The sequence below is a fragment of the Hydra vulgaris genome, chromosome 13, assembly GCF_038396675.1.
Source record: "Hydra vulgaris chromosome 13, alternate assembly HydraT2T_AEP".
Lineage (NCBI taxonomy): Eukaryota > Metazoa > Cnidaria > Hydrozoa > Anthoathecata > Hydridae > Hydra > Hydra vulgaris.
In genome coordinates, this window is record NC_088932.1 from 51,174,381 (window position 1) to 51,197,461 (window position 23,081).

General features: G+C 26.6%; 2 protein-coding genes across 4 annotated transcripts in view; both read left to right on the plus strand.

Annotated features, from left to right (window-relative positions):
- Nucleotides 1-3,670, plus strand: part of LOC101240329 (uncharacterized) — an 88,868-nt gene extending 85,198 nt beyond the window's left edge. For both annotated transcript variants that reach the window (XM_065816634.1, XM_065816635.1), the window contains exons 16-18: nucleotides 2,349-2,832; nucleotides 2,957-3,151; nucleotides 3,275-3,670. In XM_065816634.1, the coding sequence (XP_065672706.1) occupies nucleotides 2,349-2,832; nucleotides 2,957-3,151; nucleotides 3,275-3,459 (864 nt within the window). In that variant the 3' untranslated portion in view covers nucleotides 3,460-3,670. The remainder of the gene's footprint in view (nucleotides 1-2,348; nucleotides 2,833-2,956; nucleotides 3,152-3,274) is intronic.
- A 2,194-nt stretch (nucleotides 3,671-5,864) lies between these two features.
- Nucleotides 5,865-23,081, plus strand: part of LOC100198955 (uncharacterized) — a 48,950-nt gene continuing 31,733 nt past the window's right edge. For both annotated transcript variants that reach the window (XM_065816632.1, XM_065816633.1), the window contains exons 1-4: nucleotides 5,865-6,079; nucleotides 20,379-20,474; nucleotides 21,926-21,985; nucleotides 22,230-22,388. In XM_065816632.1, the coding sequence (XP_065672704.1) occupies nucleotides 6,049-6,079; nucleotides 20,379-20,474; nucleotides 21,926-21,985; nucleotides 22,230-22,388 (346 nt within the window). In that variant the 5' untranslated portion in view covers nucleotides 5,865-6,048. The remainder of the gene's footprint in view (nucleotides 6,080-20,378; nucleotides 20,475-21,925; nucleotides 21,986-22,229; nucleotides 22,389-23,081) is intronic.

Below are 23,081 nucleotides of genomic sequence, written 5' to 3' on the forward strand. Positions count from 1 at the left end.
CTGATGTCATTAACCCAATAGAACACATCTTATAATAAACTACTTTGTATAAATGTATTTCCTAAAAAAAAGGGAATTCTCCTACTTAAATAAAAGAAATTTCCTACTTAATTTAAAATTATTTTCCTACTTAAAGTAAAAAAAAAATTTAATATAGAAATAATTCAAACCTTTTCAGAATCCCACTGTTGTATAATTTTTTACACTGATAGATATTGTTAATAAGTTATCATATAATTAAGACTTCCTTAAATATAACAAAATTTTTTTTTTTTTTTTAAGGAGTCTTTTAACTAAATATAATATTTTATAGAATTCTATTTGAAAGTTTTTTAAAATAGCTTATTGAAAATTTGATACATCTTTGAAATTAAAGTTCCGTATGTTTCAGTCGTTTTTCCAGTTAGATTTTTTGTGCCTAGTAAGATTATAAACAGCTGAAAATATTAACAGCATAAAAAAAAATTTTTTGATGGGGGTGTTTTGAGATATTGGGCCCCAAAGTTGCTTTATAGAAACTAGTTGTTTTATTAATTTTTAAGCATGTTCCTTTTATATTTTAGCATTTTAAGTACATTAATTGAATTCAGCATTAAAAAAACATTATATATGTTTATTTTCATGTTTTTGCCATTTTTATTTCTTATTATATTAAGAAAAATGTTTTTTCAGAGTGTTATGAAAACCGGGTCATTTTAGGAAACCAGGTCAGCATTAAAATTGCAGTATCTTGTCAACCTCTCAACATTTTTAGCTAAAATTTTATATGTCAACTTTTCTTTTTAAGATGCAACAGCCAAAGAGGTTTTTAAAAAATTTGAAGACCCATGGTTCAAAATTTTCTAAATTTTGGGTGATTTGATGCGGAATTACCCGTCGTTATTATTAATTGTTAGTTTTTTTGTATTTTCAGATAATATGTTTATTGACTCAATTGATTTTGACTCGTAATTTATTTTTTTAAATATTTCATTGATGGTTTTCTTGTTCCTGTCCGTTGATTTATGATATTCGATTTTGTTAATCTTATAGTTTTTTGGTAATTGCTATACAGTGATTTTCACTACTCGATCATATTTGATATCTGAAATAATAATTATTTTCATTTCTTTGTTTTCTTTCAGTGTTCATTCGGTGACATTCTTCTCTTCAGAGTTTTGCTTTATGTCTTTCTGCTTCTGTAAGATCAGGATTTATGAATACTTTCGAGAACGAGTCATCGTCTTTTAATACTTTTGAAGACTTTAAAACTTTATTTCTTTCATGTTTATCTTTTAAGACAACGATAAAAGGTGGTTGATTTTCGTTCCTTGTTTTTAACTTGATAATGTGTTCTATATTAACATTTGTATCAATTTTGTTAAAAATAGTTATCACATTTTTTTTATCCTCGTCAAATGCATTATCTTTATTTTTATTCATAGATGCTGCTAAACCAAAAATAATTACATTCTTTTCTCACATTTTTCGTTCTTTTGATTCTTTGGCTACTGCATTAATCAGGTTGAGTTGATTTATTGATTTTCTCTTCTGTTTACCTTTTACAACATCAGTCCAAAGTTCCTCGTTATCTTTTTCTTAGTTACAATTTTTATCTTCTAACTTTTTTATTAATTCTTCTATTTTTTGGTTTTTTTCAGTTAACTGGTCGTCTTTAGCTTTGATTGCTTTTTCTAAAGCTGATACTCTTTTTTCTTGAGCCTCAAAGTCAGCTTTTAATACCATAATATTAAAAATTTATAAATCTTTTCTCCTCAAAAACACGTCTTATCGCGTTAGAAGCGGAAGTCTGTTGGCACTCTATTTGTAAAATACACTAACATAATTTACATATATATATATATATATATATATATATATATATATATATATATATATATATATATATATATATATATATATATATATATATATATATATATATATATATAATTTATTTCAGTTGCTTTAAAATAATATTGTAATATTAACAATATGAAAATATAATATTACAATATTTTTAATATAAAAAATAATATTATAATATTAATAATAAAAGAATGGAAAAAGCAGAGAGAGAAAATGAGAATAGAAAAAATGGAAAAAATTTTATTAAATAGAAATTTAAAATTGTTTTTAAACTTTCAAAAAACCTTTTAATTTTTCTTTTATAAACTACGCTTGATTGCTTCTATTTGCAAATTTTCGAAAATTCAATTATTGTTACATATACTCTTTATTTTTTTCTTTAACAATTTTTATTACAAAATAATTAAATAAATTTATAATTCGAATTTTATAGATGATTTAGGTTTTATAATATCATATATCTTTATAAACATTAAAAAAAATTATTTTGAATTTCTTAGTGTGATAATGGTAATACAGATTCAATACCAATAACAACTCCAATACCGTTAACAACGCCTTCTTTAACACCATTGCCACTAACAACACCAGCTTCTTTGCCACCTCAAACAACTACAACACTCTTGCCTCTAACTACACCATCAGCATTAGTTACGACGAAAAAGCCTGATAAGGCGCCTGTAAAGCCGGTAACGCCATCATCGTTACCTACAACAGTACCAACATCTACGTCATTACCTGTGTCACCTCTAATACCAACAACGCTACTACCATTAACCACGCCACCAACATTACCTTCAACAAAAATCCCTATACAAACGTCTAAACAACCATCACCATCGTTTCCAAGTACATTGTCAACACGAACAACAAAAAAATCTTTTACCGATGGAGATTTAGAACCTACTTCAGCTATTACGCTTCCACCTTCAAAAACTCCTACTAGAGTAAACATTGCGACTGAGAGACCTTGCAAACAAAAATGTAAGTTTTTTTTTATTTTATATATTCAAAGAAGGTCCAACCGAGTTAAAGATTTTTTTTTTTTTACATTTACGTCCAATAATTTAGTTATTATTGTTTTTAAAGTAATTTTTATTTTTTTAAGATTATCCTTGCTGGCCCTTTGATTTTTCAATATCTCTGAAAGTTAGTCAATCATGCTGTTCGGGCTTAAACATCCCTCAAAATTGCAAATGTCACTGTTTATTGCTAAACTCACAACAGGTTGGAAGAAAAACTGAGGAAAATTTCCTTTGTTATAAAAAAAGCTTGAAAAATCCTGGTTTTCTTTTATCTGAAGGTAAGTTATTTTTCATAGATTTTATTGAATATATATATTTAAAATTTTTATATAAGCATAACAAACATAATTTGTTCTACAAACGTATTAAATACTTATGTATATTTGGTAATTTTTGATTAGATAAACATCCCTTAAAAAAGTGCATTCGGCTTCCTACTGTCCTCTCTCCATCAAAAAAATTCTTGTGTTATTCTCATGAACCCGGATATCATTTGCGTTGGTCTGACGTCTTTCATAATAAAAACTGTATCCAGTCGACGGGTGAACATTTAAATCACGCAACAGTTTTATGCAACGATTTTTAAAGTCTTTTGCTATTTTTTATATTTTTGAAAATTTGAATTTGCAGTCTGGTATGCAAATTTTACCCGTTATCTCGTTTAAATGATCAGTTTATCGTAGGCTGATACGGGAATAAAATTGTAAACCTAAAGATGAGCAGTGATGAGGAGCGTAAAGAACACTTACGATATAAATGTGATTGCATTTTTTTTTTAATATATATTTTTTCTTTTCTTTTGTGTTCCATGTGAATATATTTAAAATGCTTGATAGCTTAAACAAAAAAGCTGAGGGGGAGTGAAACAGTCGAGGAGTCTACTTATTATAATTTGTTGTCACAATCTTCTCTCTTAAAAAGCATTCAACAGTTTATAACAAAATTATTATTATGAGTATAACTCAAATTATTATAGCAGCCTTAGCGCGGTGCTTAGAGCGCTTTCTATAGAAACAAAAGATTCAATGTGAGCTCTGGACATTTTTGTGACAAGACCTTAAGGTCTACTTTGGCCACCTGAACAAAAACATAAATTACCACAACTGTGACAAATGCAATTTAGTGAAAAACAATATCAGTAACATGATAATTTAACGTAAAAACGCTTCTAAACTGTTGGTCAATATAGTAAATTTGAAGTCATTAAAATTTTACTAAATTCAAACCATATTTACACAGTAAGCAAACATAAAATAATTATGGAGGATAGAACATCAAGTTAGAACTAAATTAATAGAAAAAAAGAGTACGATAAAAAGAAGATGTTTAAATTAACCTTTATAACCCTATTAGTTTGGACTAGCTGAAGTAAAAGTAGATTGTATTAAAAAGTTAATACCATTAAATAAGTATGCAAAATAAAACAAAAAACTAATTTAAATATGAAACCGGGAACTTGTGGATACTATTTGTCAATGTTATATATAATTGTATTATAATTACTTTATAATTGTATAATATAAAAAAACTGCTACTGTGTTAGTAACTGCTATATAACTATATGTATACTATACTGGTTTTAAATTGAATGTAACCTCTACTACTGCTACTACTACTACTACTGGTTGTAAATTGTTTATTATTACAATCATAAAAAAAACTAAAAGGTTTTAATCTTTTAATTTTGCGAATTTTTTTCAAAAATGTAGAAAATTTTTACAACCAAGAAAAATCATTCATTCAGCAAATTTTTGCAATATTTTTATTTGCCTCACAATTTTAAAAATGCAAAATACTGCGTAATCATGCTGTGAATGTTTTAATTAAATACCTTTACATAAAAAAAAATAATTTCGATTAAACATAGACAAAGTATTGTAAATATAATAATATATGCTGTAAAAATTAAAGTAAAAAACTGTAATTGTAATGAAATTTTTATTTTAAATAACAAGAAAATGAAATCGTAATTTAACTTATTTTTTAAATTATTTTAAAAGTTATTAAGACATAATGAATATATTAGTTATAATAGATAAAATTGAATCATCAACGAACCAGTTTTTATTATTCTGTTATTGAAATCAATTTGTTTTTTATTGTTAGTAATTTATTTGTGAACATAATTTAATCAAAAGTCAATTGTATTAAAATAAAAAAGTGAAGAAGCAGATGTAAAAAGAAACACTAAAAAAAAATATTTAAAAAAAAATAAAACTGTAATTTTTGTAGAAAATGCAATTCAAAAACATTCATTTAAACCGTTAGTCTTTAACAATCAAATCATTATTCCGCAATAATTTTCATTTATGAAAAGTATTGCGGAATAATCGTTGTTATACCGCAATAATTTTCAATAATGAACCTGAAGAACTCATCTGAATTTTTTTACATTATTAGACAACAGTTAACGCCTTTTTTTATTTATTGATTATTATTTTCTAATTTTTTTTTTTTTTTTTTTTTCTTTATTTAAAATTGCATTATATACTCCAAATATCGTTTTATTGTACTTAAATATTTTAGTTATTTTTTACTCAATAAAGTTTTTATAATTAAACGAATTCAAAAACATTTTTAAATTTTTTTTTCGTAAAACAAAAATTGCTTTGATAGTCTTCATTATATTGCTTCGATAGTCTTCATTATATTGCTTATAGTAATATTAGCAATCCATCTTGTGCTGTAAAAAGCAATAAATAGATGTTTTAACTTAGTCGGAACATCCCTCGGGTTTACATTTTCTCAGATTTTTTACAATGCAAAATTTTAAAATTTTAGCAAAATAGTAAAAAAAAAAAAAAAGAAGTAAGCTTTATTCATAGACCTTTACGATTCCAAGTAATTTTTCATAGACTTTTATAAATCGAAAAATCTAAGAAACTATTTTAGGAAATTTTTTGATTTTTGGCAAATATTTTACTTCTCACGTAAATAAGATTAAAGAACTGGATGCGAGTCTGCGAGTCTAATCCACCTGTTAAACAAACCATTATTTACACGGTCACAAACAAACAAATTGTTGTTTTGCTTGACTAATTTAAAACGATTTGTTAACAAATAAGCAAGCATTTTACATTTATTTTTTTTTAAAGTAATTTATTCTTTTATGCTAATATAATAGTAATCGACATCAGAAAATGGATGGAAACCATTAAACAAAATATTGATCAAAATGAAAGTTTTATACTTTTTTTCATATAGAGGTTAGTTTTAAATTATTATTATATATATCTTTCGTACACGTGTATTCCCATCAAGTTGAATAGAGAAAATAAACATTTGGTTTATTTGTTCATTTCATGCAACTCACATCCAAAAAAATATTTTTTACTTTAAATCATTATTATATATGTATGTAACAAATTATATATTAATGTTATGGGAGGTTGGTAATATCTATATTCAAGAAAATTTCTTAAGATTTTTGGAGCTTAAATTAAACTTACATGCCTCTAACAGCAAGATCTTCTCTTTAATTTCAATCTTCACAAAGTTCACAGGTAAATTTACAAGCAGGGTCGTCCCAAATGACGACCCTGTTTACAAGCAATTGATTAATTTTAAAAACTAGTAAAATGAGTTTGAAAAAGTTTTCTTATTCTTTGTTTTGTCTTTTTTAGACTAATTGTGTCTTCAGGTTTTTGTTTGTTATACACGTAAAGAGTAATTTGTTAAGCGTAACTTTCTAAATCAGCAAATCAACGCCCTAACTCAGCGAATTATAGTTGCTTATAGCAATTACTTATAAGCTAATTTATATAAATTATAAATTACTTGAAATCAAACAAAGTATTATAAACAATTTAAATGCAAAATGTTTAAACAATAAATATTATAAAGCATTAATTAAAAATATGGTCAATTTTAAACAAAGCAATTGCTTGAGAAAAAAAAATTGTTTAGCTTTAAAATGTTTTGTGATAAAAATAAGTTACTGCTTTACAACTACTTTGTAAATGTTGATTCCAACTTTCAAAAATAGATGCAGTGTTGGTTCTAACCTTCAAAAATAGATTCAATGTTGGTTCCAACCTTCATAAGTAGATACAGTGTTAATTCCAACCTTCAAAAATAGAAAAACCAATTTAAAAATTTTAAAAATTTTATTGAAAATAGTGTATATGAAAGATATATTCAGGATATATTTTTTTTAATTTTTTTTTACAAGTTTGTCAATTCTTAAAAAAAATATATTTTTACTTGATTTTGTAAAATTTTTAAATAATTTAGTTGCCTGAGACTTGGACTAAGAATCTTCAATAATCTGGGAAATATTTTCAATTTGAAATTAAAATCAGAGATAAAATATAATAATATCTCAAAAGTGGAAAGGTCAAAGCTATATATTTTTTCATCATTCTCAATCAGTAGTGATCCCTTGCCTTCATTGTTCTATCAGCGTTGGTTTTTAGTTTTGTTTGTTTTTACATTACCTAAAATGCTTAGCAAGTATGATGCTTACCAAGTATGATGGTTGCCAAGTATGATGCTTACCAAGTATGATGCTTACCAAGTATGATGCTTACCAAGTATGATGCTTACCAAGTATGATGCTTACCAAGTATGATGCTTACCAAGTATGATGCTTACCAAGTATAATGCTTACCAAGTATGAGCAAACAAAAGTTTCTAAATAAGTTCAAAAACTTTTTTATGGTTGCTATCATTCAAAAGTGCTTGTTAAAAGTATTACAAGATTTAAAATTTTATCAATATTCCACATTATGATTTTATAAATAACTCTACAAAATGTTATTAGCATTATAGTGACTTCATTTTATTACAAGAATTTCTTCAGAAAACTTTGACCAATTTAAATTATTGTGTAAATTAAACCGCCTCAGCATTTTTAATTCTTAACTAAATGCTAACTAAACGTTAGTGTCAAAAAAAAAGTCGAACAATGAACTGAAGAGAACAATAAATACATATTAAAAAACTTTTTTAAGTCTTGAGATAAGTCATCTCATAATTCCTTTTATTGATGGGTAAAATATGACACTTAACCAATAACAAAATACACCTCTAACAAAATTATAATTAAAAGTATAACTTGTACATTTTGAACGATTTTGTGAGAATTGCTACACAAATGTTTATTTCAAAATAAAAAGCTTTGTTTTTAGATAAAAAGCAATTTAATTATTTTTGGGCGCATATAGGTAAATAAGTGCTACGCTGATACTCAAGGAAATTAATGCTCTTAACTTTTAAGAACTAAATATCTACCTTAAGGTAGATATTTTTGAAATTACATTAAAAACATACATTAAAAAATCATAAAGTTGTCTTTTAAGTTTCATTAATATCACTCTAGGGCTTAGGAAGCTATGCTGGGCCGTTCATAAAATATGTTGTAAAAAAATTTGACTTTTAACTAGACAAAGAAGATAATTGCACGTCGATATTCATTTATTATAAAGCGTCTCAGTGTAAAAGAACAAATGATTTCCTACTTAACATACTATTGATTACTTCATCTTAGCGTTACAATTCTGAAAAACAGTGATGACTTGCAATGTAAAATTTTATTGATTTTTGATTTTTAAAGATATTTGAAAATATATCAAATTTATACCAACTTTAGTTCAACTAACTACTCAATTTCAGTTCATAAATAGTGGTCCTATGTGGTTTGGCCTGACAAGTGAAGCCGCAGTGGTTAGAGTTCTGACCCAGAACGGCTCTAGCCCAATAAAAATGACATTGTTAAGAAAAAAAGCGTAAACCTTGCTAAATATTTTTCTACGGTGCTCTATAATAAGTTTTAAGAGCACCTTAATAACAACAAATACTACAAAAAAAGTGACAAATTTAAAAAATTGGGTCTGTTTTTTTTCCTTCTCCTAAACTTCATTTTTCTCCCAAACTAGTTCCAAACACTCCTATCTCCTTAGATCCTCATCATGCAAAAATATATTTGTTGAACACAGCTGAACAATAATATACGGCAAAAACTCGATAAAACATCAATGCACCAATGAGTGAAACAATCTTCCCCAGTTTAAAAAATTGAAGACAATAATTCAAGATCTGCTTTTTTAAGTGAAATTAAACAAATCTTGACAAATATCCATAAAAAAAAAGAGTATTATTATCATACTCAATGTTTATACCATACTCAACAGGGTGCATTGAAAAACAGAATTTTTTTAAAAGTGTCATGTAATAGCTCTAAATATATGCGATATAATAAAATATCACTGGAAAAAAATTATAGTTAAAAAAAATTATAATTCTTTATATTAAACAAATATTATTTTTGAACTTTTTATAAAATTTCGATTCTTTTGAGTACCAGGTTGATCTATTTTTGTAGATCATTTTTATAAAAAATATTAGGGGCCCTGTATATGTTCAATTGACTTGGCGAACCTCTAATAAAAAAAATAATAATAACTGATTATTTTAATCAGTTATTATTATTTTTATTATCTATTGTCAGAATTATTACGTACTTATTATTATTAGTTTTAGTATTAATAATATATATAGCAATAATATATATATTTTTTTATTTAAGTTTACTATGTTAGACGTGTTACATAATTCGTAAGCCGTAATACATAAACATAAGTCGTAATACAATTACGTAAATAATACAATTCAGCGTACTAACAATATAAAGCCAGGTTTCCGAAAGAAGATCATAAGGATCTTATCATCGGAACCTTAAAAAGTAATATTTATAACGTATATATAAAATAAAATATATATGTAAAACACATACATATATATATATATATATATATATATATATATATATAAATATATATATATATATATATATATATATATATATATATATATATATATATATATATATATATACACACACATACACACACACACACACATATATATATATATATATATGTATATATATATATATATATATATATATATATATATATATATATATATATATATATATATATATATATACACACACATACACACACACACACATATATATATATATATATATATGTATATATATATATATATATATATATATATATATATATATATATATATATATATATATATATATATATATATATATATATATATATATATATATATATATATATATATATTAGGAGTATGACTAAAAAAAAAATTTAAGAATTTTTTATTCCCCATGTAACCATGAGTGGAGAAATTATATTTATAAACATAAAATATATTTTTTTTATGTAAATTGTCAAAAAAGATCACCCCTCAAGCTGAAAATAATTTTTCCTATCTTTTTAGTGAGTTATAAATTAGAAATATAATAGAGAACCCAATCTTACTCAATATACGACTGTGATCACAAACATCATAAATTCTACAGATTTCTTTACGAGATAACTGAAACTTTTAATAACTGCAATTTTCGATTTGAACCCTGTTGTACCGCGCGGAAGTGCTTCAGCATTTTATAATTGGTTTTTTGTATGTAACCGGAATTGTCTTCTTTAACTTTGTCAAACTGTTATCTTGTGTTTTGAACATTATGTCCAAAAATAGAGTTGCTTCAAACAAGAATAAGAAAGTTTGGGAATCAAATTTAGTAAGGTTTGAAAAAGCTAAAACTTCCAGAAAATGTACTACTGTTGTTAAAAGTATTAGTGAAATGAATAAGATGCCAACAGAACAGCGTATCATTGATCGATTTAAAAGTTTGTCATCAAATGTGAAAAGTAGAAAGGAGAGAATTGCAATTGTGGCTGAAGAAACTAAATTGCTATGGAGAAAGCTAAATATTCCTATTCAACAAGGGAAATCGGCAGCAGAAAGAAAAATAGAAAATGTATTGAAAAAACTTGACAAAGATAGTCGAAAACCCGGAACTCAAAATTTTACACGATTGTTTGACATAACCGATGAGAAAGGTGAATGGTTGTGTCAGGAAGATAAAGAATTTTATTGTCTTCAAAAGTCAACAAATGGAAGAGCTGGATATTGTACCACAATTAAAGATGCTGAAGGTATTCATCCAAGAAAATTAGTGTTGATGAAGAAACAAATGTCCATCAGTCAAGGACAAGATTTTGTTGAATCAGCTAGTGAAGGAGAACCTTCAGAAAGTGAAGAGCAGTGTTCCAGCAGTGATATTGAAGCTGAAGGTCCTTCATCATCATCTAAAAAACAAAAAACAAGTTCAGCAGTAAATTTAGTGATTTCTGCTGAGATTAGTACCAAAAAAGCACATGAAGTCTGTAAAACTCTTTCAGAAAGTGGTATTTCTATTCATACTCCAACGCAAAGTGGTATCTACAAAGGTGTTATGAAAGAAGGAGAAAAGTTGAAAGCAAATTATATGGAAAACATAAAAAATGAAAAGTGGTCTTTGCACTTTGATGGAAAACAAATAAAGAAAATGGAACATCAAGTAGTTGTTTTGAAAAATGAAAATAGAGAGCTTAGGCTTGCTGTTCTGGAAATGATGAATGGAAAAAGTGAAACAATATATAATGGGATAAAGCATGTGCTAGATGAGTATGAGCTGTGGCCAGCCATAAAAATGATTGTATCTGACACAACATCTACAAATACAGGATTAAGAAATGGTGTAGTTACACGGTTACAGAAACATTTTAAAACCATTGGACTAGAAAAGCCTGTTTTTATTGGATGCCAACACCATATTCTAGATACTCTTTTGAAACATGTCATGAATGATCTTTTTGAAGGATCAACAATGTCACCATATCTCCATTACCCTTTTGTGACAAGGTTGCAGCAAGATTACGAGAACTTGAAGCTATTGTTTAGTAATATTGGAAATCCTTTGACGAAAGTGAAGCGAACTCGCTGGAGAGATGACATGGATTTCCTGAATCACTTAATAGCATGTTATAGAAAGTTTAAAAGCACAGGTAACTTTCCAAAAGTTAATTTCAAATCACTTCCTGCTATAAGCAATGCAAGGTGGAATTCGAGAGCCATTTTTATTCTACTTGCTTACATTTTAGTACCAGAATACCAAGAATCAGAATCAGCTCAAGCAGCATGTGACTTCATCTGTGGTTCATGGGGTGATATACGGTTTGGGGGTCACTACTTCAATCCTGCAGACTTTGTTAATCTATTAGAAGCATGCAATGAGCATCCTAAAGCATTGAAATCATTGAAAAGGTTTTGGTCCACTGAGCCAACACCAATACCAACACAACGTTCAAATATATGTGCAGAACGTGCTGTGAAAGTGATGCAAGACTTAATGCCATTATGCCATAGCATAGAAAAACTAAATATTAAATACTTATTGTCAAATACACAGTTGACAAATTTTAATTATACATGTTTATTGGTTTCTATAAAGTAGTGGAAGATGTGTTGCAAAACTACATTTTTTTAAAAAAATTTACAAATATTTTTTAATTGGGGGTGAACTTTTTTGACATATAGTAAAAATGCTTGTTATTTTTCTGATTTTTGCACAAAATCTCCACTAAATTTAGTATGGGGATATAGGGTTGCAAAATTGTCATATCGCTAATATATATATATATATATATATATATATATATATATATATATATATATATATATATATATATATATATATATATATATAAGATTTAACGTATTTACATTATGCAAAGATACAACACATTTTAATATATAATAAGCTGAAGATTTAACAAATACATTTTACATTTATTTTTAGTAGAATTTTAGAATGTTGTCTATAGAGAGAATTAATTTTTTTAACTTAATTTTAAAAACAGGAAGAGTAATAGAAGGATCAAAGTTTAATAATATTACTTTATTCCAAAGATGGGGTGCACGATATGAAATAGAAAATTGATTGAACTTAGTTCCACAAAAAGGATCACTTAAAAAACTAAAATTTCTTAATGTGCATTTATTTATTGGTTTTAAAAAAAGAAGGTCGTTAAAAACAAATAAAGATAAATCGTTTTTCCATATAAAAGTAAAACATAGGACATTAAATACGTTTAGTTTAAAAGCATCTAGAACCTTCATATAATCAAAAAAATATTTTGAATGTGAAAAGCGATCCGCATAATTCTGACGGCGATAAAGATGTTGTAATTTACTTTTATCCGTACTCTCCGTATTTTATGCGTATTTTATCCGTATATAGTACTATCCGTATTTTATCCGTATATAGTATATATAGTTTTAGTATTAATAATATTATAGTTTTAGCATTAATAATACTAATGTATTATTACTATATATAAATGACATTAATTTTTGTTTAATTGTTGTCAGCCCTGATTAGTAGCAGCAGCGCCGGCCAAAGCACACAGGCGGCAAATTTCAAGATCAACAGTAAATGAAAAATTGTCAAAAAAATACGTCGTTCTGATCATTATTTGATCATTATTAAGGGCGGCAATTTTTTTTAAGGACCGGCGAATATTCGTTAAAATTCGGATCACGAAGTTTACTGAAAGGCGAAGTTGACTTCGGTTTCGACTTCGGTGCCGAAGTTGAAATAGAAATTCGGCTCTCAGTTAAATTCGGTAACAATTGAAAGTTTCATTTAACTTTCAGTTAAATTCGAAAGCTATCAAGTTTTTTTCAATTTATAAAGAAGAAGAATTATGAAATGTATTATATAATTTACGTATATCAACCTGTTTCTATTGGTTTCAACCTTCTTTAAACTCTTTAACTTCGAAAAGTGTTTCGGAGTTAAAGAGTTGAGAGAGCGTTGTAACCAGTATAAGAAGCAGTTTCCTTGACTATAGTGGCCCACTCGGCTTTGGGAACATAAATTCAGTAGAAAAAAAAAAAATAATAAAAGAATGTTGCTAATAAATTTGTCTTACAGAGTCAACATTCAAAAAATCTTTTTTAGACACAAAGTCTATTCATCACTTATTAAATTTTATTTATCGCTTTCAAAAAATCCTAACGATAAAAAACAGGTGATAATTTAACCTAATATTCTTAACGATCTTTTTCTTTTATAAAATTGACAATCAAAACTTTTTAAAAAATGTTGTATTTGTTTTTTTGTTCATGTTCGTTCAAAAACACTGAGAGTTGTAAAGATTCCATAACTTAAATTCTCATCGTCACTAAATTTTTAGATTTTTTATTTTGACGCAAATAGTTTTTTGTAAGCGTATATTTTTAAAATAAATTAAAGTTTACTTGGCTTCAATTTTTCTTCGTCATGTTTTGAGTTATGGTTAATTACAAGCAAAAAATAATAATTTTAGTTTATAAAAAATGGTTATACAGCAACCGCGGCGCAGTGGTTAGAGCGCTTGCTTTCGAAGCAAGAGTCCTAGGATTCGAAACAAGCTCTGGGCATGTTTCGCACCATCAGTAAGGAAGGAGGTTTGAGCATCCTAGTTTAATACTTTTCTGATGTACTCCGTGGCAAAACCGTTAGGACTTCTTGGAACACCTAAAACATAAAACAAAAAAAAACAAAAAAAACAAAAATAATTTTTTTATAAAACTTATAAAAGTTCTCTTTTAATTAAACATGTTTTTAAAATCCAAATTCGGTTTTCAGTTAAATTCGGTTTAGAAATCTAATCTTGTCTTAGTTAAATTCAAGCTACGTATGCGGCTTAAATTCGTCTTTCAGTTAAATTCGGTATACACATACGATCTAAATTCGTCTTTCATTTAAATTTGTCTTAAAAAGTCGACTTCGCCGGTCCTTACTCCCGAGCCGGCTCTGAGTAGTATATTTTTTTGTTTTGTTTTGTTTTGATTTTGTTCTGTTTTTTCTTACAAGGTTTCTGCTTCGAATTAGTTTTTGTACCATTTGCATTGTCTCTTCACAAAAATATTAATGTAATATTTATACTATATTGTGAAGGGTATTTATTTTTGTGAAAAATGTATTAATTGATTTTAGTCTCAGCAAATACAAAATACAAATATACGCGCGTTATTTACGTCTCGTGTGTTACTGTTTACAATAGGTAAAATATTATGATACTACTGTTATGACCCTTTTCACTGTTTTTCCAAATATACGATCTAACTTTTAAGTTTAATTATGCTTCATGCTGCACTCACCTACCTAAAAACGGAGACAGTTGTCGCTCTTGTGAATGGGATACATATAGTGAATAAAGATTGTATAAAATTAATTCAAACTAGGTACTTTGTAAACAATCAACGCAAACGAATAAACAACATCTATAAGTTTTATAGCTGTTAAAATTTATATTATTATATATTGTACAATAATATAAATAACAATAACAACAACAAAATAAATATTATTGTTGTTATAGTATTAATAAGAGAATAATGATAAAATAATATATAGTATTACTATATATTTTTTTATAATTATTGTTAAATATTCTTTTAATTATTTTTATATTAATGGAATGATAATAACTACATCAAAATCAGTAAGGCAGTTTGGAATTTTGATAAGTAAAGCCTTTCATTTAAATCCCATTACTCTAGGTATGTGTAAAAAAATTTCAAACTAATTTTTATACACATACCTAGATTATGGGATTCAAAAAGTTATTATACTGTAATATATCATTGGAAAGAGGATCAATACAGTGTTTTGAAAGCGAAATTATCAAAGTTGAACAATTCTTTTAAAACTTATGGCAGTTTAAGTACCAATTTTTAAGATATATAGATTTGTTAAAAAAACTGTTGTCAAAAGAGCTTTTCTCAACTAGAATTGTCATAACTTTGTTAATTCTTATCAAAATGCGAATAACTTGGTATCAATAGATAGCTGTAAGAGATTTTATACATATTTTTGTTATTGCTAATATAAGTAAAATTAATATACAATATAGAAATTATGCTGCACAAGTTTTTACAAATATAAAATGTATTTACAATAATATATAGGAGGGGCATATTCTGCCCCCCTGCCTCTATATAGGCTTTAAAAATGTAAAAAAAAAAAAGTTAAAAATGTTTTGAAATAAATTTTCAATTAATTTGAAGAGACGCATAACTAAAATATATACTATAAATGTTTGGCTTAAGCAGTTTTCCAAAAAAAAACAGTCTGTCTGAAAAACAACATGATAAAAAATTGTATGCTTTGATGTGGCATAAAATATTTTTATCCAGGGTCCAGTTAGAAGTTTTCCAAATACTGCAAGCACATACATTTGTGTGATTGTGGTTGTACTACAAAGCTGCTCGAAGAGTTGCTTTCAAAATTTTACACTTTACTGCTCCATTTGTAAGATATCATTTAAAGTCACTGTGATGCTTTATTGAAACAAAACAAGTATACAAAAGAATGTGTAGGTGGTATTCATTATGCCTCAGAGTAATAAATCGTGGTAACTTATTATTTCCTAAAAAGTTTACAAGTTTTTGTTAACCACTTTTTATGTTTTTATATCTCATTTTAAAAATAGCAAAAATAACCAATGTTGCCATGCAGCCGTTTCCAAATAATTTACAATCTTATTCTTTAGAGACCTCATTGCTGAACAGCAAGAGGGTGAAAATGGTATAAAAAGGGTGAAATAGCAGTTTATTTCATTTAAATTTTTCCTGAAGGTAGGGTGACCATTGTGCTGGTTTTTACGCAGGATAGCGCAGTACCAAACTAATGAAGACTTAAGTGCATGAATGTTTTTTGTGTTAAGTAGTAAACGCCTTACCAATAAAAAAATAATCTGCTGTATTCTAATATGCCATTTTCCAAATAATTTGGCAGATCATATGTTATAATTAGTTGGTAAAATAAATATACCATCAGTAGTTTTATATTAGCTATTGACAAAATATCCTTTTTACCATCCAATCTTCAATCAAACATGACACATGTATCTATATATAATTCTTTCTACCATTACGTTTCAATATGAAGTGCTTCGTTTTTCATACTATATTTGGCGGATCACAATAGAATAATTCTAACATTTGTTCTTCCGAATTATTTGCCAGATCATTTAAAGAATTCAGTTGTTTTTATAATCCAAAATAATGTCTCTAATAGTAATTCAGCTGATTTTAAAATCCACTATACCGATTGTACCATATAAGTGATCTGTTCAGCCAATCTGCTCTGTTCTGTTGATTGTACCTACCCCAACATTAGGTTCCATAAAAAATCATTTCCACATACCAACAATCATTACTCTTATTTACAAATAAAATTAAACTAATCTATTGCTTGTTGAGTCACATGCTTAAGAGTCGCATAAGAGTCTACTCAACTTACCAATCAACATAATTCCTATATACCTGATTGATTTTGAGATATTATCATTCCATTAATATAAAAGTTCAATTGTTTCTTAGTTTTTTGATAAAACCAAAACGATAAATCAGTTTTTACTGATTTGCCTTTTTAGATTTTATTTTAAATGTTGTCAAAAGAGTGTTTAAATATAGGTTAAGTTATATGTAGACACATTATAATTGTTTATTAATTTCAATGTACTTTTAAAATTGTTCAAGTTTGATATAAAGTTTTATAATAGTTTTTTTACTTTAGTTTTTAAATGAGTAAAAGTAAGAAAAAGGTTATAAAACATGTGACTTTTCTGAATGATGAGGTTGACTTTTGGTTGAAGAAATAGGCTGTATTTGTAAAAAAGGGCATTATATATATGACATTAGTATTCTATGCAAAAAGAAATAAGAGATTTTTAGAGGCAGAGAACAGAATCAGGAGTAAGAATATGAAGAGCATGATAAAGAGAGGCAACTTTAGTAGATGCTAATTTATAATGGATTGTATATATGGTTTTCATAAGAAGTCAGTCTTAAAATTTAATAAAAGAAGATATATAGTAAAGGACTCATTCATCAATATAGAAAAATAATATTGTAATAGTTATTAGCAGTAAAAGAGTTTGGTATTGAGTTTGGTTAGGGTTAAATTTTATTAGCCGATTCAAGCTTCAAGTTGTCGCAGAAAAGAGATCAAATTCAAAATTGATGGTTGCCTGTTTTAAATAATCAAAAATTGATGAGTTTTTGTTGAGACTGAAGTCTATTGTGTCTTCAGTAAGTAGGGCTGCTTTAGATGTAAGATTGTTATAATGATCATTAATATAGATAAGGAATAAGGGCTATGGTAATGTTTATACTTTAATATTTTACAGCTGTTGATAGGACCAGGTCCTCTGAGAAGCTGTTATAAACTTTGAGAATAAATGTCAGTAGTTAATTTTTTACTTTATAACTTTTTAATTACCAAAAAAGAAATACTTTCAAAACAATAATAATCTTCCATTTTTATCTCATTCTCTCCAACATCTTTGAGTTTTAAGAAATCAATTGTTTAAAGATCCAACTGATTTGGAGCAGTGTGCTTTCGAGTTGATGGTCTTGGTAGAGAGTCACTAAATGTTGTAGGTTGAGACTCACTAGATGTAGTTGAAAGATCCAATGACACATCCAATGTCTCATCTGGTTCTTGCAACTGGTGTGCAGTAGATGGTTCCAAAGAGTTAGATTCAGTATTTCCAAGGTAAATGTAGGCGAGTCTTGGAATATATAGAAACAGTAGATTCCTGACCGCTGGTATGCTTAATAAGGCTTGGTATGCTTAATAAGGCTGGTATGCTTAATAAGTAAGGCTGGTATGCTTAATAAGTATTGTGGGTTTGCTTCCATAAGGAATACCTTATTTATATCAGCTTCATATTTCAAATTTTAAACATGTCTCTTTAAAACATCTTGCCAGGTTGTGTGAGCCATGACAGGATTGAGTGTTCTGTAGCATGAATGTCTTAGATATGCAAGAGGGGTTTCATTAGTATTGTTGTCAATTAAAAAGCAAATGGAACAGATGGCATCAGGAAATACAACTTCCCAATACTTTTAATCAAGATTTCATGATTTCAAAGCTAGTTTGATTGTTTTCATAATGATACTATTGTATTGTTTGGTTTGATTGTTTTCCTCAGGGTTATATGAAGTTGTTCTACTGGTAACTATACCCTTTTTATGAAGAAAAATAGATGATTCTCTCTCAAAATGGTCCCAATAGATGATTCTCTCTCAAAATGGATGTAAACAGGCATACCAAAAATGGTAAAGAATTTGGAAAAGCAATCAGTAACAGTAGTTGAGTCTATGTTGGTGCAGGAAAATACAAATAGAAATCTAAAAATTCATCAATGATGGTGATCATATATATATTATGGCTGAAGGTATAGAAAATTGATGTTTAAGTTCTTGGTTACTTATTGATGTATTTAAAGATGTTTCAAATCATGCAGGTTGTAGAGCTTTGTCCATTGTTGTAATGATACACAATAGTTAATAATTTAATAAAACTGATTTATACTTACACAGTAAGCATCAATAAATCATTCTTTACTTTTTGACTTTTTATTAACTGAAACAATATTAGAAATATTAACAAAACAATAATAATAATAATGTTCCATTTAAAAAAAAAAAAAGAGAGATCTCGCAGGAGCCTAGAAAAGCAAAGCAGCAGGACATGAGGTAGATTTACTAGATTACATGTTACCAGTAGCAGTGTGATCATAATGGTTCTAATCCTGACCTGAACTTAAATAAATTTCAACTAGCAGTAGCTTTAGAAGACAATTATTTATTAGCAAGGATAAAATGTCCTGAACTGATTGAATGTAACTTTGGAATAAGAGAACCAGCCTAATCAAATTGAACAAAAAAGTAACACTTTTTGATGTAGTGACTAAACTAATTCACAATGTGCTATATTAAAATGCAGATAGCTAATTTAAAATAAATAAGCTAGGTTAATATTTTAGCTAATGATTTAATTAATATTATAAAATACAAATAAATAATAATATTATAGTTAAGAAATTCAGTTAAATCAAAGTTGATCAAAATTTAAATTGCTATTTTAATAAGCAAAGACTACCTACTTTCTTTTTTACCTTGATTTGCTGCCATTTTATCTCAGAAAAAGTGGTCATACTCCTGACTCTAACCCTGATCTATTTCAAATAGGTTGAATTTAAGGTCTTTAGGTAACTTCATATCTGTTTAGCTTTATATTTGATTAACTTTACATCTGATCCAATATTCTTAAAGTAACTTTGTATCTGATGCAGGTTTATTAGTTAGTCTCTTTTACAGAAGAATTTGAGTTAGATGTCCTCTAGTCTATCCGCTACGCTAGATGTCAATCCACTAGGCTAGAGAACATCAGTGTATAAAAATTATAAAAAAAGAACTGTATTATTATTGTGTTTGTGATTTTATTGATAATATCAATAATTATTGTTTGTTTTTTTAATGTAATATATGTATATGCCTATATATAAACATACATTACTTTTTAAAGTAATGTGTGTATGTATATATATATATATATATATATATATATATATATATATATATATATATATATATATATATATATATATATATATATATAAAAATATATATATATATATATATATATATATATACATATATATATATATATATTTATATATATATATATATATATATATGTATATATATATATATATACATATATATATATATATATATATGTATATATATATATATATATATATATATATATATATATATATATATATATATATTTAGCAATTTTTGTATTCTTGATTGGAGTCTGGAAAACAGAGACAAGTCCTTTACTTTCAGAACTATTTTCACACCAAATCAAGATTAAAGGCCATGATGGTAAGCTATAAAAATAATATTACTTTGTCTTATATTTATTGCTATTGCTATATATATTTATTTAGGTAACAAATAATTGGGCTAATAGGTTATAAATATGAATAAGCACTGGTTCATTTATTCTTATTTTTTATTTTTGTTGACATTGATTTTCAAATTGTGACAGGTTAAATTAATAAGATAGTTTCATCTTAAACATGCAATGTTTCTTTATATATTTGTCATTAACATATTTGTCATTAATTAACATATTGTCATTAATTAACATATCTTAAGTAGTGTAGCATAATTGCATTTTGTTATATGTTTTTTGAGTTTGAAAGAATCTGCAAACTTTTTTTACATACCTCTTTCTTAAAGTTTCATTATGAGTATTGTATCTGTTATCATTGTTTTATATTCTGTTTTCAATTTATTAAAGCATACTTTTTTTATTTTGTTTTTACTTTTTTTACAGGAGGAAAGCTGTATTCATCAAAATAATCCACATTTCAGTTTCTTTTACTGTTCATGATATGCTGTAATTTTTAACCACCTTTGATTTTGGGCAAAATTTCTTTACTTTTAAATGTTATTATTATCATTTTAAAAAATAAAAAGTAAATAGCTCCATGCATCCTAACTTAAGATGCAACACAACCTAAGATGGCTCATAAGAATTCTCTAATCTCTTTGATATCATATATTGTCAAGTATATCAATAGTCTATTAAGGGTCTTGTTTCACAGTCAGTTTCTTTAACAGCATTAAATAAAAAAATGAACGAATTTGATATATTGACAAATATATCAATAATCTATAAAGGGTTGTGTTTCACAGTCAGTTTCTTTAACAACATTAAGCAAAAGAGTAAACAAAGTTGATATATTGACAAATATATCAATAGTCTATCAAGGGTTATCTTTTACAGTTTCTTTAACAACATTAAACAAAAGAGTAAACAAAATTAAAAAAATAATAATTTAATCAACTTTTGTGATTCCCTTGCCTTTGGGTGGGTGAAGAACTATAATACATATTTAAGATAAAAGCTTACTCTGCCCAATACTTTGCTCACACTTTCAATGTTAAATTTTTTTTTTATTAGACACAAACAAAATATATGTGTTCTATATACTTCATTAAAGTTGGAAATAACTTTTTTTTTTACTGTTTTGGAAAATATATAACAATGAAATTTGGGGTAAAGTAGGCCAGGCACATTAATCCGCTTCAATGTCTGTTTATTTTCTGCTTAGTTTTGCTTACCAGTTTTACAAAAGCTTACCAGTTTGAACCAATTTTGGTGCAATATAACACAGTGTTTTCAAACACAATTAAGTGTCAGTTGTTTTTTAATTTATACATTTATAGATTATATATACAAAAAGATAAATAATTGTTAATTAAACAAATGTAACTAATTGTAAATGCTAATTTTTGTTAATAATTTAAATATATTTTTATATCAGGACCATTTGTAGCTAAAACAAATGAAGAGTTAACTAAAGAATGTGAAGCAGAAGAAAAAAGTAAGTTCAATGAAACTAATTTAAAAGTTTTTTTTTATTTTTGCTTTATTTAAAGCTAACAAATTTATGCCTTAAAGTAATTGAAGTATAGAAAAATTTAGAAACATAAAATTAGAAATATAAAATATCTGTAAATTATTTTTAAACTAGTTACTTCTAACTTAGATAATGGTAGCTTGCAAACACTTGGGGATGAATTAGTTTAAAAAAAAAATAATTAACTCAATTAAGTTGTTTTTTTTAGCACAAGATTTAAAAACCTTGGGTGTCATTGAAGAAGGAGATATAGAAGTGACAGAGTTATTTGATCAACTCAGAAGTGGGAAAAAATCAGATTTTTGGACACTTAAAGAGTACCATTGGGAAAATAATACAGTCCCATATACTATCTCATCATCAACAAGTAAGTAATTTTTTATGCCCAATTTCAACAACGTTTAAGCTTCTTGATCAAAATTTCAAAATTTTGACTCATGATTTTCAAATCTTTATTAAAATGTTTAAAATTTCTCAAAAAAATCTTTTCAAAAGCTAACATTCCTTATAACTCTGAATATATTATTTTACATATATGATTTTACATATTTCATAGAAGAAATTGATAAAATTTTGTTTTGTTTTAAATTAAATTTGAACGAGTAAAAGTAATAGTAAAAGCAAAACATGTAAAAACCTCCGACTGTAGACATGTAAAAACCTCTGACTGTAGACATGTAAAAACCTCTGACTGTAGACATGTAAAAACCTCTGACTGTAGACATGTAAAAACCTCTGACTGTAGACATGTAAAAACCTCTGACTGTAGACATGTAAAAACCTCTGACTCTAGACATGTAAAAACCTCCGACTGTAGACATGTAAAAACCTCTGACTGTAGACATGTAAAAACCTCTGACTGTAGACATGTAAAAACCTCTGACTGTAGACATGTAAAAACCTCTGACTGTAGACATGTAAAAACCTCTGACTGTAGACATGTAAAAACCTCTGACTGTAGACATGTAAAAACCTCTGACTGTAGACATGTAAAAACCTCTGACTGTAGACATGTAAAAACCTCTGACTGTAGACATGTAAAAACCTCTGACTGTAGACA